The sequence below is a fragment of the Monomorium pharaonis genome, chromosome 9 (assembly GCF_013373865.1).
Source record: "Monomorium pharaonis isolate MP-MQ-018 chromosome 9, ASM1337386v2, whole genome shotgun sequence".
NCBI classification, from domain to species: domain Eukaryota; kingdom Metazoa; phylum Arthropoda; class Insecta; order Hymenoptera; family Formicidae; genus Monomorium; species Monomorium pharaonis.
The window spans coordinates 5,353,091-5,370,201 of NC_050475.1; the positions used below are offsets into that span (position 1 = coordinate 5,353,091).

The 17,111-nt window shown below is 36.7% G+C and overlaps 2 protein-coding genes across 5 annotated transcripts in view; one reads left to right on the top strand and one right to left on the bottom strand.

Annotated features, from left to right (window-relative positions):
• Nucleotides 1-8,284, top strand: part of LOC105833922 (MOXD1 homolog 2) — a 208,581-nt gene extending 200,297 nt beyond the window's left edge. Inside the window, exon 9 of the mRNA XM_012676033.3 lies at nt 646-8,284. Within this exon, the coding sequence (XP_012531487.1) occupies nt 646-1,120 (475 nt within the window). The 3' untranslated portion in view covers nt 1,121-8,284. The remainder of the gene's footprint in view (nt 1-645) is intronic.
• Nucleotides 1-17,111, bottom strand: part of LOC118647253 — a 164,650-nt gene that overhangs the window by 62,543 nt on the left and 84,996 nt on the right. The window contains exon 1 of one of the 4 annotated variants that reach the window (XR_004964551.1): nt 611-730. The exons of 1 other annotated variant lie outside the window; for it this stretch is intronic. The gene's annotated coding sequence lies outside the window, so the exon portion shown is untranslated. Of the gene's footprint in view, nt 1-610; nt 731-17,111 lie in introns of those variants that run through there. 2 more of the 4 variants (XM_036291759.1, XM_036291761.1) reach the window with 2 other exon arrangements.

The following is a 17,111-nucleotide window of genomic DNA, read 5'->3' on the forward strand; positions in this document are numbered from 1 at the left end:
TACGTGGATGAAAGGAAAGTTTTACGATGCGTTTAAGACGCACATTGGGTACCAGTTTACACAGCTCTATGCAAAGTATAATCGTTCAACATTTTGCTCTTTGACCGTTCTAAATTGGCTATTAGTCACAATTTGAACATTACAAAAGTGCCAGCCGTCAATGACTCAAGGAGTGACAGATGTCCATCGCTAAGCTACACAACTAATTTACCTCATCGTTCTTAATAGAATAATTTGTGATAGAATTTTCAAAGTTTATCGCGTTCTTTGCTTCAATGTTTAATGATTATTTAATAATACGTATGAATATAATAAAAAAATGTGTGTTTATAATTATCAAACTGAACAAGCAAAAAAAAAAGGAAAATATTAACATTGAAAAAAAAAGTAATATATTCACTAAGACATGTAGTTGCGGGCTGCCAACTACAGATATACTTAATACAATAATATATGCTATTGCAGTATCAACATTGTACTTGCATTAATAGCAAATATTATTGTATTGAGTATTTTATGTAGTTGGCAGCCCGCAATTACATATATTATTGGCTATATTACATTTTTTTTCTGTGAACTATGTATATGTATAAAATACATAAAGCCTTACGGTGACTTTACGAGGCAACTTCGGTTTTGTTGTAGGGGTTCCAGCCCGGTGACGATCCAAGAGCCGCAAAAGTTGTCAGGCATGACGCTCGAGGAACGGCTAGTCAGCTACGACTGGGTGACAAACTTCCAAAGTTTCCAGGAGGCCACACGTAGCGGCACGTTTAAGCCGTTGTGCGGTACGAGTAAGGGCGCCCTGCCCGGCACGGACAATCTCGAGGTGCACTACCCGCGCATCTTCAGGCCCTACGAAGAGGCGAGCGTGCCCTGCGCGAAGAAGCCACTGCGGAACAAGCTGTCGATGCTGTTGAGCGAGGACGGTGACATTGGCGCGCCCGTTGACCCCGACAGCGACGAGTCGAATGCGGTCGAGCGAGGTCAGCTGGTGCGTAGCAAGGTATCCCGCAGCAGTGACGCGGGACCCACAGCCGGTAGCTCGTGCGGCCGTACGGTATCAGCGGCGGTGATCCTAGCTGCCGTTACCGTCGTCGTCGGCGCTGCGTTCAGGTGAACGTCGCCGCCGGACGAGCAGTCGTTCGAGTTCACTCGGATCCAGGATCGTTCATCGCAATCGAACCCGTCGCGGTGGGCCGTGCACAACAGCGACAGTAACAGCAGCTGGCGCGTGCGTATGTTCGCGTAAGTACATGCCAATCTGTCAGCGACGCGACACTTAGGTTTAGATAAGTGTTATTATTCTCCGATCGAAACCGCGTCTGGAATTTCTCTGGCTGATTCGATCGGCGGACTTTCTTTTTCGCGAAGCGTCGTAACGTTTCCGGCGCGGCTAGCGGCTGGCGCGATCTTCATCGTGTACCATATCGTGTTTCTTACTGATATACTGAGAAAAATTTTCGGAGAATAATGATCGAATTAGCGTATCAAAAAGTGACAATATATTTAAAGTCGGATAGGAATCAGACTACGGTTTAATGGGAATAAAATCATCGAAACGTCCGAAAATGAATGGAAAATAAATACTATCACTTTTTAAATGGATAATTCGTTTTTTCGAACATTCTTGATCGATGATTTCATTTCTAATAAAGCATGATCTGACTTTTATCCGATCTAAATATCCATTTGTTACTTTTCGAAAGGATAATTTGATCGGATAGTTTTCTCAGTGTGTAGGTAATATAAGTTACAGCCGTCTCTTCGTTACTCCGATACTGAATAGTAAGGCAGTCAAAGCTGATTCGTGACATTTAATTTGCATTGCAAATAGTATTGCAATAAGTTGTTAAAAAATTATTTCTGAAATTTAACGTATAGTGCAACAGTTTATCCATCGTATTGAAATTCGCGTAGTATTTAAAGACTGAATTTATGTACTTTTTATTACAAGCCTCTCGTAATGACTTAATACACATAATACACGCGTGTATCGCGAAGAATTCGCCAGCCTTTAGTCGAGAACGTCGAACTTTTGCGAGTGGAAAAGGACAATTGCAATCATCATTCGATTCGGTGTAGATGAAATCTATATACATATATATATCATAGAAAACGTAGAGGAAATTACCGAATCCACGTTATCTCGACTTATAGGTGTTGAAATAAAATTATGGTAATTTTACGGAGGCATGTCATCGAAAATATCTCATCCGCCACATTCGGATATTCGGTTTTATCAATAATAACGTTAATTCTCTCTTATATTAGTACAATAGCTGCATATTAAAATACATAAAAAAATAAAGAGTAAACCTAATGAAGAAATTAGAAATATTTCGCGATTTTTTTGTTAAATTGGACACGCCCTACAGAGAAATATCTCTTTTGAAGATTTGACTAAAAAAAAAACTCTGTTTACAACATAACTTTCCTCAAAGCAAATAATTTGACGAAAGTTATTTCAGAAGAGTTATTTTTAGAAGAACATCAAATATCAAACGTGTAAAGTATTTTCGTGCTGTGTGTATTTAGAAAATGTTCTTCCTTCAAGTTTTTATTTTTGACATTTGCCAATTTTTTAAATTCTGTTAATTTTACTCTGTCTTCGCTTTCGAAAATATACGCAATTTTGAAACTCTTGAAACTGGAATAGCGATAATCAAATATTCAGCTCAGCTATTTGAAAATCATCCAGAAAGGAGAGAGTTAATAACGCTGTGCTGAGGCCGGAAGCCGGATGTGGATGTGCGGCATATTAATTTTTGTCCGCGGATAAAACCGACCACGGGAGATCGGATCTATCGTGTTCTCGTTTCACGATCGGCTTTTCTCTTTCGCGACTTCCGTTCGCGCACACCATTGTTATATAATAGAGAATTTTTGCGAGCAGTATACTTCGAAGCACGGTAAAAGCGGAAGTCCCCTACGCTCGATACGTCTATGAATCATCATGACAGTTTTCACCTGAAATTTATATTATTATTTATATTCGGGACATTTGCATTTACCATATTCGAAATACGCTATTGCAAAAAAAAGTCTATAATGTCCCGCGTGCTCGCGTAGAATGATGCTATAGCGGGATATCACTCGGATACGAATGTATCGGCTTTGTCGTACGTAGACTTTAGCACATTAGAATCAATAATGCAAGTTGCGGTGGAAATGAATAACATGAGAGAATTTCCCTGTTCTTTATATATTCAATGCCCCTCGTGATACATCGACTCACAGTAATCAAAACTTCGAAGAACTTATATATAGATTATTGTAGATGGGACCTAATCAATATTCTGTTTTGTGCAAAATAATTTTTTGTAAAATAATAAACTGTAAAGAATACATAGACTTAAACATATCGAATTATGCGATTACAATTAATGAATAATTAGATATTTTACATAAAAAATTATAATAGAATAAAACTAACAATTTTCCTTTTAATAATTTGTAATCAAGAGCTAAACTTTGTTGTAGAATGATGTTGTAAATAGTAATCGAAATGATCGTCGAAATCGAGCTTATGCAAATCTATCTTCTATCATTGAATACGAAAATGACTGGTGATTGCGCTATCCATTTATACTTTAAATTAATTAATTTCGTCCTGCTTGATCGCACTGCCTGATAAAGCTGCCATTCACTGTCGTCACCTGTGAGTCACTCTATCATCATCGATTTCGAAACACTGCCTTAGCGCTACTACACGAAACTACTTTTAAGTCGCATTAAAATGTATCTATTCCATCTTGATGGAGGGAATAGGTAATATTTAATAATGAGAGCATTATAAATGTTTGTTTAATCTTTTTACGTACGACGATTTTGTCGGCCGATGATTCCGAACGAGAGGTATCCTTGCAAATTTTTGCGATTTTCTCTTGTCGATAAAGTGGAATATTAATTTAAAACTTCTTTCGAGCTAATCGCAAAGAGTTTAATTGTTGGCTGTTTATTTGCTGTTCGAGAACCGAGCGAAACGTCGCGTTATTCGCGAAAGAACGTGAATTTTTTTTAAGGTACTACGCGTGCTTTCTCCGAAGTTTTTTCAGTACAGTATTTTTCAATTTAATTTGACCATTTATGACTGGATTTTTAGTTATAGAAAATTATATAAACCAGTAAATATGGAAAATATTGGTTAAAAAAAACAACAGATGAACATATAACTTTCAAGTTACAGGACATAATAAAAATTAATTATAACGATTTATTTAAACGAGAAAAACTTTTGAATTTTTTCTCGTACATTTTGCTATGAAAGAAAAAGTTTAATTTCGAATCAAGCGAAGAAAGTTAAATAAAATAAAATCAATATTTTTATTCATTTTAATCAAAAATTTCATCATTCGTTTTCCTATTAGCAAAAAATTAATATGGAAATCTGAAAACTTGTATTATGTCGCAAGAAACTTATTTTTCGTTGTAATAAAAATTGTTCGTGAAATTCTGTGGAAAGCAACGTTTGAGAAATGCTGTTCTGACGGCTTCGGCGATCACGCAACAAATGTGTGCGCACTTCACTACGTCGTGCTCGCACGGTTCTCGCCGAAGTCTGTATATTTTGTTAATTAGATCGTAGCGATATAGAGGTGCATTTTTTATAAAGATTGTATAAGCATTGGTTGATTTGCACGCGATGGTAATTTTATGCGAGAATCTATAAGTCTCGCTAACAGATTCGTATCCGTAATCTCTTTCGTTGAAACGTTTTTACGAAGAGATGTGTTACTTAACCAACGTTTATATAAATATATAAATAGAAAAACTATATATATTATATATATATATATTATACATACCCAACGACTCTTTGTAATATTCTGTACAGTTTATTACGTATAACATTATTCACGCGCGCTTGTCAACGCTCGTTGTTGTATATGGGCGGTTATTTATTTTTTATTTAATGTACAAAGCGATATACTTGCGATTTGACACATCTTGACATTGTTGCGTACACACAATATACGTACACATACATACACTTTCTCTCACATTTTCGAGATTTTTTTGAATAAATCTGACACATAGGGACACTCAATTTTCCGATAAATTGTGTGATTCTTATTGATTTCATTCATGTTACGGTTATCAAAGAGTAATCGATATGCGAATGTGCGATAATTTACGATTGCTCAACATATAAGATAAGTTATAGATTTATGAATTTATTCAGCGATTTATGATTCTGTAATGTATTTTTTTAATGAAGTTATTTGATTTTACCAAAGTTCTTATCTCCAGTTTATTGGTTAATTAATTGTAATTATCATTACCATATCGTAAAACTGATTATTATTTGCCGCTTTACTTTAATCAGCTGCACGATACGAATAAATATAGATGACGTGCCTAGTAAACTCGTGAACGTTCTCAAGGGCTAAACGAACGTTTTGAACGATACGATCTGCATGGCGATTTGCATTCGATTCGAAAGCTTCTCCTGATAATTTCCATTTAAATGACTCTCGACTCGGATTTGTTCTTTATTCTACCTCATTTCGAAATCAAACGAAACGGAAGTGTCCCTAAACACGCGCTGTTGCCGATTTCAATTTTGCATCGATATTAACAGGAAAGAAAAGAAGAAACGGGGAGTTTTGTTGTAGCTAAAATCAATTTCAAATTTTTTTCGTCGAATTCATATTTTTCGGTGTTAGATCGGAAAAGATTTACCCCTCCTTCATCCCTCCCTGCTCTCCCTCCTAGTATAGCGCGAAATTTCAAAGTAGGCGCGACTAATCGGTATCGGACACGTAGGTACGTTTTACAATTTAATACTAACTGGTAATTCGTAAATGTCATAGGAAAATCTGTGTGTGTGTGTAGAGAAGACCTTAGGGCAATCGAATGGCCGTGTATTAAGCCTTAAGTAGTCGGGATTCTCGAGTTATGAATCGCAATATCCAGTTCAGTTCGCAGTAAATTTCCACAAGCGGCGAATCGAATTTATCAGCAAAAAAGAAGGTTAAAATTATTTTATGGATATAATAAATGACTTATAACTTCATAAATGTTACTTTCTTTTCGTTGATAATTTTATTCGTGGAGATTCTCTGAAAAGTTATATCATAAAAAACGCGAATTCCCATCATCGACTACTTAAGGGTCACAAGCAGCGTGGAAGATCATTCGTTCGTAAAAACCACACTGTACTTGTCGAATCGAAATTGCTGAGAACTGCAGTATATATTGCTTTACAAATATTGTGTTCCGATTGGACCCGGTTCAATCCGGTGGTCCCGGCGAGAATGCGGGGAATTATTGTACATCCCGGCGATGGAAAGCGATCGACGTTGCCGGACGATAAATCCGTGCATGACGTCGTGCCTCCTAACTGTGCTCGATGGCACGTAGTTGTTCGGCAAACTATTTTCGATAACTCGCAACACCACGCCGGACAATTATTACGCAAAAGAGACCTGCCACCGCAGCGTTTTTTCCCCCGATAACCCGTTATCCGTGCGCGGGCGAGTTTCTGCCACAGAGTTACCGGATATTTCCGAGAAATTTGTTCGTTTAAAATGGAGCGCCCACATCGGCGGTAAGTTTGTACGAGACACGTCGCGTTTAAAGTGTTCTGCCTGCGAGAATGCGAGAGAGCGCGGCAGAGTTTTTCCACGGAAGCTTCAGATTTTTCCTTCAAAGTGGGATTTTTTGAAATGAATAAATCATTCGTTGAAGGTATCGACCATACCGATGGGATCCGACAGCGCATTATCATCTGGCACGTCGATCGATACAGTTTTCTTCTCGATGGAGGACCTACGCGCAACAACATCATCCACATTTAAAGCACATGTAGCCGCAGTCAGAAATTCCGACTGATTCCGCGGATTCGACTGATTCCGCCATAGTTTTTTTCTCTTTTCGATTCTATCTCTCTGTCTTTCTCTCCTTCTCTCTTCATTGCGCGGACATGCGTGTTTGATCTGCTGAACAACGGACGATTTTTAACCTCGTCAAATGGCTCGTAATAATCGATGCGCGATGAGCGAAGGACGACGCGATGTAACGTCCTCGCTCGAGGAGCTGACGTCGTCGACGGATGCCGGGGATCCAGGCGGGTTCTCTCATCGCGAATCGTCGGCGACGTGAAATGGGTGCTAAAGAACCGCCGGTGATATGAACAGAACAATCAAGCGAAGCGTCACGAGTAAATGTCCTTTAATAAACTGGGATAATTATTATGTTAAGTAACATAGCGCGACGTGTTACGCCATTTATACTCGACGATCTTGTATTGTACGTAGATATGTTAGGCATATCTTTCTTTCGTAACGATTCCTGGCGTTCACCATCTCTTCGACAACGTCTGAGGCGATTTTCAAAAGTCTTTCGAAGAAGTTCGAAACTTCGAACTTCTTTACACTCCAATTGATCTGTTATTTTCATTGATAAAATGTGAATTTGGACATTTAGAGTATTTCTATTTTATCTTTTTTGATAACCATTAATAAATCGAGTTCTATTTCAGTGTTGTTTAATTAGGACAATACAGTAATTTTAATAATTACAACAAAATTGTTTTTCATGACGGTAATATACAAAAGTTTTATTATGCAAACTGTGTGAAAAATATTTTCTCTTGAAAGCAAAATTCACGTTGCGACGCTGGAAAATCGAATTTCGTGGCGTCGTGAAGTGTACTGACGCCTTCCACCTTCCAACCATTTCCAACAAAAATGTTTATTCCATCGGGAGTACCGAACCAAATTCGAGTGGATATGATTCCCGTTTTGAAGCGCGCGGGAAAGTCGGTCGGCGTCAACGTCGCCGCGAGCTTGACGAAAACGACGGTGAATGCTGGGAAATCGAAAATGTATGTATTGTACGTAGAGGATTAGCGATCGTCGGCTCGAGTTTCGCGTCCTTTGTTGTAAAAAAAAACAGCGACGCGAACGTACGCGGCGATCGGAGCGGTAATGCGTAAGCGCGAGAGTGCATATAAGGAAACCGAGCGTATAGCGTGTGCGTGTACATAGAATATCCTGTATATAGTTTTAGATTTAAATGACGTCCGGGGAACCTCATAGGCACCTTACTACACACTCGATACCTATTTCGGATAGGTGTGGCTGAAAACACATACGTGGCATCTTATATCTTTATAATATACATACACCGAGCGCCCTATCCTTCCATAATGCTCTTACATTAGATTTATACCTATCCGATTTACACTCGATATTAACATCTAAACGCTACACTATCATCTACACTGTAACAAATTGTATTATATTTTATATATATAAATATGTAAATGTTTTTTTAACATATGTGTTTTTATTAAATGACCGATCAACCTGTCTCATCCTGATTCCTACTATTGATGGATGTTTGGAAAATTCTTCTAAATATTAATGATAGAAATTTTTGTTTCGATCCATTTGCGTTATACGTTTATATTATTATGATTAATTATACTGTAGAAAGAAACGATGTTATCTGATATAAATATATAAAATTAAGAGGTAAGTAAAGTTTATTTTTTATAATAGTTTAGCTTCCCCCGCGTGAAGTATGCGTTATGTAGAAACAAAGAATAACGTATGAAAGTACTAAACAAACTCGCAGACTTAAGTAGTAAACGTATGTGTATGTACAAATAACGGTAGCATTTACCCTTATACTTTTATCAAGCGCACCTGTGCTTCTCGTTCTATTTCAAGTCACTAATTTCCGGACGGCAAAGTTCTCGCTCTTCTATCATCATCAATTTCCGCCGTCTTCGTGTTACTGACCGGCCGTATTTCAGGATATGACGCTTGCGACGCTAACTACACTAAGGATATTACGCTATTTGAAGTATCGACGCTTTTCATTTAATGTTATGATATTTTTCGCTCGGTACACGGAAGTACAATTCAATTCTGGTCATCTAGAAAGATAATTTTTTCTTACATATCTTTTTTTGTACACATTTGTACACATGTAATTATCTCGATAAAGAGATCCTTTCATCTTATGTTTATGCAGATTAGAATATTATCTTTACCTTGGGTAAAAAAGTCTTTTAAATTATTTAAATTAATATGAACAAATATGAAGTATAGTCCTTTAGCTTTAATTTCCAAAATACTGTTTATTTCAACAGAAAAAAGTTTTCAAAGATAACAGATTGCACACACACACACTCTCTCTCTCTCTTTAATCAGAAAATAGTAGAAACACTGCTTCAAATTATTCAATAATTTAAAAACGTTGACAAAAAGAATTTTGTCAGTTATTACAATATATGAATTACACATATGTATATATATTCTCTCTATATTTTTCAATTTTGATTTTTATTTGCATATGTGATTCAAATCAAAAGAACATTTTTTGTTAAAATGAATTATTTAAGAAACTCTTATTAAGAAATAAAAATTTATAAATAAAAAAATATATACAATGAATATATCATATATTATTTTTTATACCCTAAATTGTTTTGTTTAATAGCGACATTACTTTAAAATTACCCAGATAAAACGATATAATTTTTCTCATTCATTTAAATAAATTTAAAATAAAATTATCTTATCTAAGATGCGTTTCCAAGTAAGTTACCTAGAAAATTTTAAATTATTTAAGCAATTGTACACATCATAATACTTTCGCGGAGACAATGATTCTTGGAACAAAATGATTAACGAATTATATGTAATGATAATTACTCCAAGTTATCTTTTAGCATCCAACAGCTCGATAATATCAAGTTCGCAGATCTCACACAGCCTCGCCACGGCGGAAATACGCCACGTAGACATGCATGGGCGATAAAATTACCATGTCCAACAAATCACCCCAACGGAGCGCGCTATCGAGTGTGCGACGCAACTAATTATACGCGCGTATATTACTTGCGGGCGACCCGGGACGGCAGTTCGGCTGCCGCTGGCAGTTTCAATTGCCGTCCGACGAGCTCGTCCATCGGATTACAGCATGGATTTACCCAAGGCGTCCGCGAGAGCTCCGATCCATTAATGAACAAGTTCCCAGCAAGTTCGCTAATACTGGTATGCGCGGGTAACGGCCGCCACTTAATCAAACTTGGACGTGCGCGTCGCGATGCGGCCGTTGCGTTCGCGCTGATGAACATTCCTAATTTTTTTTTTCACCTCATTAATGCGGTAGATACATGCAATTTTGTTAAAAGCAGGAAGAAGCGCGACTTTTCTTTTGGCTGTCTTCGGCTTTAGGATATAATCGATAATAATATTTAAATAGAAATTAAAATATTATCAATAGTACACGATAAATTATGCTGAAGTACAATAGCGTTTTGGAAAAAATGTAAATGAAACTTGCCACATTATAAATCCAAAACACATTTGACAGAGATTACCGTGGTATCCAACACGGTAGACATCGGCAAAAGCAAAGATAAAACGGGAACGATTATAAGTTTCGTTTTACGAACTCGAGCGAGATCCTTTTAAAACTTCGACTGCCGCCTGCAATTGGTGAGATAGGAGACACCGAGAGTATGATGGAGTTATTATACGTCCGATACTCCCGTCGCGAGAGCAATGATAGAGAAGTCGCGGCTGTTTCAGACTTGTACCGCAGCTATGCTTTGTTTATCCCACCTAGGAACTGTGCAATAACGAAGCCGCGCTTCCCGAATGAATCGATGTCCCGGGTGACATTTCTTAGCCCGCCGCGAGTTTATGTAAAACGTTTATTACTTACCATTATTACTTCTCTCGAGAGCGGAGTTAATTAAAACCCGTTAGTAAAAGCTATGGGCGATTTGAACCCGCGTTGCCGATTGGAAACGAAACCGAGCTGCCGCGATCTCCGTTGATTGTTTTCCGGGATCGAATTGCGATGCACATCGGCGCGGCAGAAGAAATATATAAACGAGGAAAAAGAAAAGATTATTAAAGTGACGGGGAATCGAAAGGGAATTACTTGTAATATAGTACTAATTATTATTTTCGACGAACTCATCAGCGAATTTATAAAATAGAAAGTATGTTTTGATGAATGATTATGTTTTATAAATGTAATCTAATATCTTTCAATGTATAAATATCAATCTATAGAATTCCATAAACGTTTATAGAATAAAATATATTTTTAGGACTTTTGTTTGATATACACATTACAAAAATTCGAATTTAATACAACGAAAAAGAGAAAAAAAAACTTGGAAAATATTATTTGACACTGTTTTATACACCTAGAGCTATATTTTGTCATCATTTTAAAATATTATACTATATGTACACGACATGCTATTTTGTCTCATATATGTTACTTTATGTATGATAACGATCGTCCTCACACTCTCGAATCCTTTACAATTTCATTCGTCCGGCGACCGCGTCGTTTCATTGAAATAACGGACTAACCCACTTTGTATGGCAAGGCAGCCGAGATTGCATAAGTTATGCGAGTTATCGCGCGTATCCATAAGGGGCGATACGTTCCTTGAATGCGAGAGGTCGCAGACTCAAATGCGCCGTTCGCATGTAAATCTGCTCCTCCCGCTGTCGTACTTCCGGCCGAACCACGTCCGACTTTTAGCTGATAAAGTGCCCGTTGCTGATCTACCGCCTCGATTCTACGGTCTTACGTTTCTACAGAACTTCGATCTTGAGAACTTTCTGCCGCACGACCGACTCACGAATTTATAGCTCCTGGACAAATTTGTCTTTCCATAATGAGCGTCCGATCAATTCGATCGTTCTAGCTCATCCTTTGAGGCTACTCTATTATTAGACGTTATCTCCAGGAAATCGAAGGAGAGGAAATGAACGAATCGAGTCGTTCAGATGTGATCGATAAAACCTCCCGTAATTTTCTTTTATTTTCACTCGATCAGATGATATTCAGAGACATAAAAGAAAAGATATTTTTCCTCCGAATAAATTCATTTAGAATTGATCTCAATTATCAAGATAAAGGAAGTAATTAAGTAATTTTTTTCAAGAAAATAATAAAAAGTGCACATTTTTATATTTATCAAAATTATAAGCACGAAATTTTTATAGTAATGTAAAATAATAAGATCTAATTGGATGTAATTAGCTTACAAGAGTTAAAAGTCTGGCAAATGGAAAATATCACAAAAGATTTCTAAAAGAATATCATATAATAAAAAAATATATTTTTTAATTTCCTAGTAAATTATATCTAAGTTTGCCTATAGATTCTTTAATAATATTTTTATTGATATTTAATAATATTTTCCATTAGTTTCATTTTATGATCAATAATTGTGTGTGTGTCTATATTTTTTAATAAGATTATAAAAAATTATAGATACACACACACACACACACACACACACACTCATTGATTATAAAATGAAACTTATGCAAATGATTTAATTAAAATAAAATGATTTTTAATATACGAACTTGCGTGCGTGTGAGTTATTCTTTATGAGAGAAAAAATATAAGCCTGCACATAAACTGAGAGCTGAATGAATAGAAGCGGCGGCGTATGTATTTGGTGAGTAGTTACAAACAAAAACATCACAATAGTTTCGAAAACTGGAAGCAATGTCTGTACGCAGCTTCACGACGCAGAGTGAAATATGAGTCGTATTGAAGTGAAACCGGCATATTCGCAATTCTGACGTGTTCTCCTGTTTTCTGCTTTACATTTTGCGTATAGAATAACATGTAGAATGCATATAAATTACACATATACATATAGATGTTTTATACATATCCTCACTACTATTTTGTAATGAATTTAATATATAATAATAATAAATTATGATAATTAATATAGTATAATATATTATAATATAAAATATATTTTAGTAATTAATATATTACAAAATTATATCTTTTTAAAAACCAAGTCTAGTTTTCTAATATTCTAGAATTTATAAATTTTTAGGCAGTTTTCTATCTTTAATGAAAAGTAACTAGAATATATTACATATTAAATATTCAAAGCAGGATATCAAGTGTATTCTATATATATATATATATATAAAACAATAGAATATATTTCCTTCCCTAAGTACTAGAAACATGATTTAAAAATTAATACCTAAATTTTCACAAATATTGTCTTCTAAAAATTATTATTTCTAATTATGCCATTTCTAGATTTATTAATTCTAACAGTTAAATTATTGCTTTTTACAAAATATTTAAGTTTCAGTATTTTTTACTTTTTGTACTTATGTACTTGGAATATCTTACATTGTCGTGTACGTCAATCTCACTAGAAAATTAGATTTGTTTTCTCGCGTGGATGATGATTCGCGTATACAGTCACATATATTTCAGTTTCAACAGAAAGAAGAAATACTTGTTTCTCTTATTTCTTTTCTGTTCGTCCTGCCGCTCCGCAGTGGGATAGCTCAAGTAAAGTTCCCTGCATTTCTTTATTTTGCCCCGGAGTATGATCTCCCGGGAGTTTCGAAACTGCAGCAGAACAGCGAACTTGCGTCTGCCATTGGCAGAAATTAATGAGATATTTGAAAGCGGTTAAACTTCCACACAAAATCGTCGACTGCTCCCATTCCGTGTAAATTTAAACATGATCGAGCATTCTTAAATCGACGGCTGAGACCGAGTAAAATTTGACTGTAGATTTTAACGGTGTGTGCATAGCGTGCTTATTGCAATAAATTTTATTAAGGAATTGATCGATGCTTTTGCTCTTAAAGCGCAATTTCTTATCTTTATTAATTCACGGATAATTGGATGCAGCGAAACTTCGGGCAACGAATTAAACTTTAAGTTCGTTAGAACTTTATCATTCCTCGCAACTTATACCAGATCATACTCATACCTTATAATTTATAACAGATATATGTGTGTGTATGTATATACACATCATATATATATATATATATATATATATATATATATATATATACACGTGTGTGTGTGTGAGTTTCTCAACAAAATATTTTATTTTCAATATATTTTTCAATGTCGAACTCTGTAACCATTTTAAAATCCCTCAATGTTGCACAGAGAAAGCCATAACGTCCATTTCGAAAATACTGAAGCAAACACGAGCGGACTGCCTGAAATTCGCGAAACGCGTCGATCGTCATAAATCTCTGTCGCGCAAAAATACTGACTGCTAGTACAATTTGCTCGCAACGCCATTTCTCACGGTGTGCTTTGCCTTGTATATCGATGAAAATTTACCGTCCCTAGCGGCCGTCACTTTGTTTGTCGGCCTTTTTACTGCTCTACTTTCTCAAGCTCCGATATGTTTTGCTGGTGATTTCGCATCATCGCATATATTGATATTACGATGCGAGGAAACAAAACTGAAAAGTTTTCGTCGGCGCATTGATTTATGACAGTAAACCATGAAATGGCATGGATATTAAATAGAATAATACGAGAGAGTTTAAAACATTTCTATGTACCCTCGTAACAGTAGATTGCATCAAGTTTCATACGGAAATAAATTTTCAGACTAAATCGTACACACGATGCAATGCAACGGATATTTTGTCAGATACATCCTGCTTTATAAGATTATCATCAAAAGGTAAAGCTTGTTTTTCTTTCGGACATTAAAAAAATGCGAAAACTCTGTAAACTCTCAAGGAGTTTAGGAACGGAGGGAAGATTCCGACTTTCCTTGCACGAGGTATCGTCCACTTTTGAGAAAATACAGACTGCATTACTTTACGTTCAAAAGAAAGTTACTTTAGCTCGATAGTAATGACGCAGTTTTAGAGCCTCGTTAAAGCCGCGAATAAAAAAAGTGGAAAAAATTGCAGGAAACGAGTTTAGAGTGAGGATAGCACTTTAGCACTGAGAACTCTAGAAACTTATAATCATCCAGCATTATATACTAGCTCCATTTTCAGCAAAGCTCGTGAAGCATCTATTCTTTACATTTTTATTATTTTGTAAACAATTATTACTTTTTCGTTCTCTTAAAGATTTTATTTTCTTCTTTGCATTTTATTTACGAAAAGATTCAAAATTTTAAATATCTTTTGCCAATCTTTTGAATCGAAAAATAAATTCTACGTTAATTGATGGAAATATCATTTTACATCACAAAAAATGCAATATGTCAATCGTTACGAGATACATGTGGTGCTCTATTAGTTCGTATAAAAAAATTTCAAAGTATGAGGTTACAAAAAATAATGTTCTTACGATGTTATTTGTAATACAGTGCTGTTCCAAAAAAAAAAGGATCAATAATCCGGGCATCGTTGTTTCGCAATTATCCGAGGGTCCGCTTCGTTGCTCGAAGTGCTCTGCAGTGTCGCTGCCCGATTAAAATGAAATTTTCGTAATGCACAAGCGGTAATGGTTACAATTTGATCAAATATACAAAATCCCCGCGTGCGGTCGCGTGTCACGTTTACAGGTCGCTTTTTCTCCGAGCCGCTACACCGGGCGATGCGGCGCCGACAGGCTGTTCAATGCGGCCGGAATATCTCGTCGCTGCGGTGGCTCGCGCGCAGGAGGAGGGGGGAAAAAAGAGACAAGGGAGATAGCAAAAACGGGAGTGCGGGAAAAGTGCAGGGGCGAGAGGGGGGAGGGAGTGTCGAGTTGCCGGGGTGGCTCTAGAAATTTATTAGCGCCGGACGCACTCAGCCGCGGCGCGTCACTGTAAATTAACAGCAAACAGAGAAACGAGATGACCCGCCCTCGCACCCTTTCCTGGTCCATCCCTCCGTCCCTCTCGTTCGCTATGCCTTCCCTTTTCCATCGCTTGTCGCCCTCTCTTCCGCGTGGTCCATCGTCAACGACCATGCGCGCACGTTGTTTGCCATTCCCGCCTATTCGACTATGAATTAAAACATAAATTTCAATCAACCGGGCAAAGGCATTTACGTGCCTTCTCGTCCGGAATATACATATACGGAGTGTCCCGAAAGTGCCGAATATTTCTCGTGTGCAGTCACACAGTCGATCGATTACAAAATCGATTCTTTCTTAACCATTATAAATCCGCATTTATCGTAAGCATCTGAAAGTTTTATTTCTTAATTAAAATTAGCGGAATTTATTAAAATTGAGTCAAACAAGACTTTATTTTTGTATCTCCTTTTGAGATTCTGTTCGCCAAAATTTTTACTTTTGATAGCAAAAATAATATCGTCGTAACCAACGTCGTCTGACTTTACAACTAATTTCTCTCGTTTAACATCTAACACTTATATGATCAAAATATGGGGCTTCTGGACCACCTGGTATATCATACGGCCGTGGTCGTCGATTGGGTCGACGTATATACGAGTATGGAGGGCGAGCGGGCGCAATTATGCGAGCTCCCGTGCCGATTAAAGAAAATTGTTGCCTCCAGGGTCACGTTTTTCACCATCAAGACGCACCGTAAACGTTCGAGTGTACGTAGGCGGTAAATATACGTTGAATGCGCACGGATCTCGACAATTTCCTTATCGCTCAATTGCTGGAGTGCGTGTTTATTCAACGTATTTATAGAGTTTCACACATGGCGTAATGATGGTGCCCAGCATTTTTCTACTTTTTCGCGCAGTTAGCGATATAAAAAATACAAGTGTTCCTACAGGTGTTTTCTCTTTTCCGCGCTATCCTTCCTACATAAGGTGCACGGATTCTACAATTAATAAATATATGTAAATATTTTTAATCACTGCACATAATTAGCCATAACGTTTTGTTTACTTTACTAGTATTTAACATATAATTATATTTACAATGCCAAATGCGATGCGTGGTTTACTGATGCGTTAAGCACAAACTTTGCACTTCGAATAATTATAATAATTGGACGCAAATACTTGTATCTGGCAGAGTTAGCTGCACCTTTGATTCGCATTTTTAAAGCTAATTGTAAGCCAATTGTTTTGCGAATTACGGTACCGTTCGAATTCGTCCGCTACAGTAGTGGACTTTAATCAAAACGCGATCGCTTGTAATGAGTTAATTATTCCCTCACTCGCGATAGAAAACCATTAGCAAGTAAGCGCGCGGTATATTATTATCAGGCCGTCGCTCTATTAAAGCTGCCGCTTTTCCATTAATTAATGCGCACGTCACGCATACTGATCGCCGGATTTTGTCATAATGTAACCCGCTAATGGAGAAGTCACGTGTGCGAATAAATCTTCACAAAGTGATTATTTACCTAAATTATTAACTACAATTCCTGTTATAACATTCAATAG